Source organism: Festucalex cinctus, chromosome 15 (assembly GCF_051991245.1).
Source record: "Festucalex cinctus isolate MCC-2025b chromosome 15, RoL_Fcin_1.0, whole genome shotgun sequence".
Classification (NCBI taxonomy): domain Eukaryota; kingdom Metazoa; phylum Chordata; class Actinopteri; order Syngnathiformes; family Syngnathidae; genus Festucalex; species Festucalex cinctus.
Genome location: NC_135425.1, coordinates 14675303 through 14682578, shown reverse-complemented (window position 1 = coordinate 14682578; position 7276 = coordinate 14675303). Strand labels below are relative to the sequence as shown.

The 7276-nt window shown below is 38.5% G+C and overlaps 1 protein-coding gene across 1 annotated transcript; it reads left to right on the top strand.

Annotated features, from left to right (window-relative positions):
• adora2ab (adenosine A2a receptor b) lies at nucleotides 1-7021 on the top strand. Its single transcript, XM_077498259.1, has 5 exons — nucleotides 1-521; nucleotides 2576-2971; nucleotides 3848-3979; nucleotides 4706-4809; nucleotides 6054-7021. Exons 2-5 carry the CDS (start codon nucleotides 2772-2774, stop codon nucleotides 6872-6874), a joined length of 1257 nt encoding a protein of 418 aa, XP_077354385.1. The 5' UTR covers nucleotides 1-521; nucleotides 2576-2771; the 3' UTR covers nucleotides 6875-7021.
• Nucleotides 7022-7276: the final 255 nt, after the last annotated feature.

Here is a 7276-nt window from a genome sequence, read left to right as displayed (position 1 = left end):
TTGTCGCACTGTGAGCGGCGTAATCGATTGACAGCGCAGAGGCAGATCCTCTTTATCAGGAAGTGCAGGATGTCCTTATCATTTCCTCCGAGCCGACAGCCTGCATGATCATCACCATCTTGTGTTTTTTTTTTTGTTTTTTTTTGCCGAAGCACCCATCTGGAAGGACAAACAAGACAGCTGTCCGCTGGTCACTATCGTTTCACTTGTAGCCTGAAAACGTCAGACTGTATTGTCTTGTAACTTAACATCATTGCTGCCTTTAGAGAGGGGCATAGCCTCTTTGTTTTTTCCCCCTCCATTGTTGTATTCCTAAACAGCTGGATCAAGCATTTTTGCAATTCCTGTAGGTTCTGAGAAGGATTCGGCCGCGGGAACAAAAGGAAAAGTAGGACTTTGGTCGTGTGTGTGTGTGTGTGTCAATTAGGATCAGCGCAAGGCTTGTGTGTGGCCCCCAGCTAGTGAAAGAACAACAATGAATAGAAAACGTGCACAGAGGATGCAGCTGACACTGAAGACAGGTAAGAAATATGCTCATCTGCATGTCAATCAATTATTATAGTGTACAAAAACGGGCTTTATGTCAGTTGCTCGATTCAAAAAGTGAAACTTAAACTCAAGAAATTACATTATTAACACAAGAAACAGTCAAAATTATTTTTGATGGAGAAAGTAGTTTGAATTGAACTGGTCAAAAATGGATTGATCAAACGTTTTAAGTTATTCATTTGACCCAAAAAGTTGGGTCAAATGAATTTTAATTTCCTCACTTCAGTATGTTGGATATTCAATTTACATTGAAACAAACTAAACAGTCATATTTGATTACATTATTTTTGATTTAGCGTGAATCATAAAATGCTTAATTGAGCAAATTAAGTAATCAGTTATTCAATAAAACTTTTATGATGTAAAACAGTGATGTAGTTATCCTAAGAATAGATTCTGTATTTGATTTCAACTTTCTCGAATGATATGTGTCAATGAGCTATTATTCACTAGAGCAGGATTAGGTCATATTTACGTTATTCTTTATTGTATTAAGTTACCAACCTTCAGTATAAGTTGATGTTTTCCACTTTACGAACAACCTACAGAAAATTACATACATAGACTTTTTGTTATTCATCATTAGTAATTGTTCAAAATTAATCCAAATTAAATATAGTATGTAAAAAAAACAAACATTTAATTTAGTCTTTAATTGTATACACAATCGCATTTTTATTATTATTCATACACAATTCAACCTTTTTCTTGTAAAATAAGTACAAGTTTGTTCTTGTAAGAATAAATGTTGTAAAACTGCTACTTTTCTCATAATAATCATGAGAAAGAAAAAAACATTTTCACGAGACTTAATAATTTAAGGAAGCAAGTTAATAATTTTACTAGAAAAAGATGTGAATGTGAAAAATTACAACTTTTCTTGTAAGCCTATGATAAGGAAAATGTATTATTTGGACGGATTTTATTTTATTTTAAAAGATACGTAGGTTTTTATATATATTGTTCAGACTTCTGACAATTTAATGTAATCACAAAATTAAACTTAAAAAAAAGCAACTATTTTTGGGGTAAGTATGAGTTGTTTATCTCAATAGTAAAACGTTTTAGTTGTAAACTTGCAATTTTTCTTCATGAGAAAACATATTCTACTAAGAGTACATTTTAACTTTTTGTAATTTTTCTGTCATTGCTAATATAATTAATGTAATATTTACCACTTGAAAAATTTGAAGATTGTTTTCCTCATACTATTCTCACTTAATAATTCTTGTTTCCTCAAAAAATTGGTACTTTTTTCATAAGATTTTTACTTTTTACTTGAGTATTCCTTTTTTCTTTTGTTGCGAGCCACATTGTAGTTACGGTTTCCCTCAGAAGGCCGTTTTGACGGTGAAAACATCTTCATATTATACACAACAAATTGATGGCTAACACATTTGTCATAGTTCAAGTTAATGTAAAAAAAATAAAATAAATAAATACATTAAAAAAAAGTGGGTTGGTAACTACAAAAAGCTTCAATTTCTGAAGATTTCTTACTTGAGATCATTTGAAATTTGGATAGATTTTAGCAAGAATCATGGAATTATGAGCTACATAAAATGATATGGCAGGCCGGATCTGGCCACCGAGCCTTGAGTTTGACACCTATGCTTTAGGATGTATAATTCTTAGCCAGATAGGTGATCTTGAATGTGACCTCACATGATGTGGAAACACGTCTGGGCAGTCCTTCACTTGAACCTCACCTACACTTCATGAAGTGGAATTAAAAAACAGTACAATAATAGCACAAGAACTTTCACTCCTGCTAACTGATTTTGATTGTGTCATTATCAGTCAAGGGGAAGGGTCAAGAACGATACTGTACGTGTGTGCTGTCGTTTCAGGAAACATGTTCCCAGAATAAAAAAAGGTGTATTGTCTGCTTTGGCCCCGTGTGAGAAGCAAACTGTTCCCCTTGTCACGTTGAGATAGATGGCTTTTAAATGTGTGTGCGTGTCAGCGGGGAAACCTGCTGTTTGTACAGGAGCTCAGACTGTGTTCTCTCTGCTTCCCTGGCCAGATTACCGCCCTTGAATCTGCAGCCAAAACCCGCCCGCACACAAACTCCGCCATCAATCGGATAGGGGGGGAAAAAAAAGGTATGGTAGACCCGCGGCCGTGACGGCCGCTGACGTCCGAGGCGGCCGCTTGCCTCCCCTTCTGCAAATGTAGCCGTGCGATGCTAAAAGAAAGGCGACAAAGAGGACAGCAAAACCATGCTGAAGAATCACCAGCTGGTCTACATTGGCCTGGAGCTGACGATCGCCTGCCTGGCCGTGGCCGGAAACATCCTGGTGTGCTGGGCCGTGTGCCTCAACACCAACCTGCAGAGCATCACCAACCTATTCGTGGTGTCGCTGGCAGCGGCTGACATCGCCGTGGGCCTGCTGGCCATCCCTTTCGCCATCACTATCAGGTATCATTCAAACCATATAAAAAATTAAAAAAAAGAATATATATATATATATATATATATATATATATATATATATATATATATATATATATATATATATATATATATATATAACTACCCGGGATAATGGAAATCCGCAGTAATTAAAAATAAATGAATAAATAAATAATCCTGTTAATTATATATTCATTTTTTTCCATTAAAAGTATCGGGTTTTTCTTTTGTTTGTTTTTTTTGTGCTTATTTTACAGCACAGTATTTTTTATTTTATTTTTTACTTTTGTTTTTTCGTTTTTGTCTAATTTTTAGTTTACTGTGATTGCTTTTTCATTTATCATTTCTGGGGGGGGTTTTTTCATTTAAGTAATTTTTTTCCCATGAAAAGTTTTTTTTTTTTTTATGTACTTATTATACAGCACAGTATACATTTTCTGTGCAATGCAATGCAATGCAATGTTGTGGAGCAACGGGACAAACGCTGTTGGAAAGGTCTCGTCGAGACAAATCCGCGGATGCCCATATGTCCCCGGTCGGTCGTAGGGTTCGAGAGATATGGCCACGCAAAAACCAAAAATATAAATAAACTAAAAAGCATGCTGTTTTTAAAAAAAAAAAAAAAAAAAGAAAGAAGAAAAAAGCATGCTGTAAAAAAACAGTGAAACAGCGAAAGACTATAAATATATATATATATATATATATATATATATATATATATATATATATATATATATATGCGCTCTGTGACAAAATGGCCGCCCCAGAGATGTATATAAAAACGGAATGTCGTGTTTATACTATTGGGACACATACAAATTATTATTGTAAAGACAATTTTTATTTTAATTGACTTGTGCTTTCAAATTTCTTTTCCGCCAGTACTGGCTTTTGCGCCGACTTCCATGGCTGCCTCTTCATCGCTTGCTTCGTGCTGGTGTTGACCCAGAGCTCCATCTTCAGTCTGCTGGCCATCGCCGTGGATCGATACATCGCCATTAAGAACCCACTCAGGTAAGATGCTAGAACAAGAAGTTGCAACTTTTATTCAAGCTTGCTTTTTTATATTTTATATTTAATACAGCGTCGATAATCCTCTCTAGTAATTGTTGTAATTCTTTTTTGGTAGCAAAATCAATGAATGCCTATTTTACCCTATTAATTCTTTTTTCAAAGACTAATGGGGCTTTCAGAATTAAGCCCAATGAAATCTGCCTAGCAACAAGACAAGGCAAATGTGACTAGAGTGTAAAAAAAAAAAAAAAAAAATCTGATTCTAATAAACCTAACATGCATCAACAACCTGTCCAAACAATGAATGGAAAGGAGCTTACTACCAATGTTCCCTTCCACTAAAAAACACATTATTTTAAATATAACTATGCGTTAAAACAAGCCAAAGGAAGATGCACAAATCAATAACAGGCGCTGTTAAGAATGTCATTGTTTCACAATGGCACACTACTGACTCGTGTTGTTTAAACGTGCTTCATTAAAGTGTTTTTACCCAAAGCTACAGTACATTCTTCCACCCTGAGAGGCTATTCCGTCTCGCATAAGCCATAGCAGGTGACTCATTCGCATAAGCGGTTGCATAACGGCTTGCTTTTTACTTTGCCTCCGGCACCAAAGCCTCATCAAGTTCAAGCTTAATTGCAACTTTGAAAAGGTTAGCTTTAGCCTAGCGGCTTCTGAAATGAACCCTAAAGTAACTGTAAGAAGTTTGTTCTGATTTTGCAGATACAACAGCCTGGTAACAGGCCAGAGGGCGAAGGGTATCATTGCATTATGCTGGCTCCTCTCAGTGGGCATCGGCCTGACACCAATGCTGGGCTGGAATAAAGGTTAGTTGTTTTTCAGTATAGCATCATGAAAATCCGGATTCAACCAGTATTACAGTAAATGTAAACTACATTGGGGGTGAAAACTCGGAACTGACTGCTGGATCTGGTGGTGACATATTCACAGATGTTAATTTATCCACTTTCTATGAAGTCTAGGAGATAGTCACAACTTGACTTGTTAGAAAAATAGTTGATATTCTTAGTCACCCAAAAAATAACCCGCTGCCTTTTTAAAAAATGACTTAGAAAGAAACACGCATGCCAGTTTGTTACCTCAACTGGTGACTCCAATACCAACAAGTGGGTCATCAAGGAAGTATCTGTATTGATCCAGTATTCACCACTCATTGTTCATATGCTTTTCCAGTTAAGCCCCGCCCCGCGTTATTGATACGACGGCGTGAAAGTTTATAATCAAACCATAAAACGTGTTTGCAGGATTTAGTTCTTGGATCACAATGCAGATCGACAGAAGCAGTAGATGTTAACTTACTTGCCTTTAAAGCATTCGAAAAGACATTTGGACTTTGTTGATTTGTCAAATGCAAAAGCATAATCAGGGATTTATTGAGTTGGTGCCAATTATGTTTATTTTTGTTGTTTAGTTACTTACAATGGTTATGTCAAAACTATTGTGTGGATAAGGTGGGACGAAAACATTTTTCCTTATTTAAATGTCATCATCCAGTGGGATTAAAGAGGAAGTCAACCCCCTAAAAAGTATTTATAATAATATTTTCAATGCAGCCCCACTAGTCTAAACACGGTACAGTATTCTAACTAATGTTGTGTTTTCTGAATATGAATAAAGCAGCAAAATCCACCAGTTTTATCCATCTCAGTGGCGGCCATTTTACCACTTACTTTCAACTGAAAATGACAACACAGTTGCTCATGGCTCAGGTAACGACCAATCACAGCTCAGCTTGCGAATGTCACATGACCAAACTCAGAAAGCAGGTGAGCCGTGATTGGTTGTTACTTGAACCCTGAGCAAATATGATGTAATGTTCAGTCGACATTATTATTGTTTTTGGGTTGTTGTTTTTTTGTTTAGTAATTTATTTATTTTTAATTTTGGCAGTTTTGGTCCCCCATAGTATTCTACATAAGTAGCCTACACACAATAACTCGTGTTCTTAAGGGTGAATTTATTTATTTATTTTATTTTTTTTTTTTGACAGAATTATACACATGTGCGTGTTAGTCACAGTAATGCTCATCTGCTTCCCTCATTTGGACAGGATGGAACTCCACCAGCGCAACCAGTTGTCCCGAAGGCTTGACCGAGTGCCTCTTCGAGGGAGTGGTTACGATGGACTACATGATCTACTTCAACTTCTTTGGCTGCGTGCTGCTGCCCCTAGTGGTCATGCTGGTGGTCTACGCTCACATCTTCATGGCCGCCCGGCGCCAGCTCCGCCTGATGGGCCTGAAAAAAGTGGCCCCCGCTCCCTCTCGCGCTGAAAAAGCGTCGTCGTCTTCGTTCCGCTCCACCCTGCACAAGGAGGTGCACGCCGCCAAATCTCTGGCCATCATCGTTGGCCTCTTTGCTTTTTGTTGGCTCCCCGTGCACGTCATCAACTGCTTCAACTACCTGTGTGACGGCTGTCAGCGTCCGCACATCTGGGTGCTGAACATCGCCATCATCCTCTCCCACGCCAACTCGGTCGTCAACCCTTTCATCTACGCCTACCGCATCCGAGAGTTCCGACAGACGTTTCGGAGGATTTTCCGCCAGCGCATTCTCGGCCGGAGGGACGGGAGCGGCGACAGGCGAGACGCAAGGGGCAGCGGCGTCAAGCGGAATTCCTCGCGCGTCAGTAAAGACGGTTCGTCGTGCGGCACGGTGGTGAACAGTTACGTCCTCGACTCCAGCCAATGGACGTCGCCGTTGGGCACTCTACCGAACATTTGCATGGCCAATGGGAATTTAACAGTACAGCAGCCGGAAGGGACCGACCATGTGGAAGTGAGAGACAACGGAAGCTGTATTTCGTTTGTCAATGTCCAAGCGTTTTCCTTCATACCAAACCACTCTACGGAATTAACTGAAGTGACATAATCACAAAACAACACATCTTTAATTGTGCAAATACAAAATATGGAAAAACAATGGTCCTATGGTTTTCTATTTCTGATATTTAATGCACTCAATACACATGTTGTTACTGGACATAGAAGAAATAGAAGCAGAGGTGGCAAATCCAGATCCAGAAAGTAAAAACCCTGCCACAGTTTGGCTTTAGCCCCCTGATGCTAGCTAGATAGCTTCCTAAAAGGTAAACAACCACCATGGGAGCTAGCTAGCTAGCACCTGAGGCTAAAGCCAAACTGTGGCAGGGTATTTATTTTCTGGACCTGGATTTGCCAGCACCAGGGCCAAACTGGAGCCATTGTCAAAAATATTAATGTGCCTTTGAGAAATTAACTGCGAGCAGATAATGTACTTTCCAACGGCAAAATA

What these genes read in the sequence shown, in the direction of transcription:
- adora2ab (XM_077498259.1), top strand. Translation starts at nt 2,772, where the DNA reads ATGCTGAAGAATCACCAGCTGGTCTACATTGGCCTGGAGCTGACGATC. An exon ending in GCCATTAAGAACCCACTCAG is followed by an intron (nt 3,980 to 4,705) that starts GTAAGATGCTAG and finishes CTGATTTTGCAG; the next exon opens with ATACAACAGCCTGGTAACAG. An exon ending in AATGCTGGGCTGGAATAAAG is followed by an intron (nt 4,810 to 6,053) that starts GTTAGTTGTTTT and finishes TCATTTGGACAG; the next exon opens with GATGGAACTCCACCAGCGCA.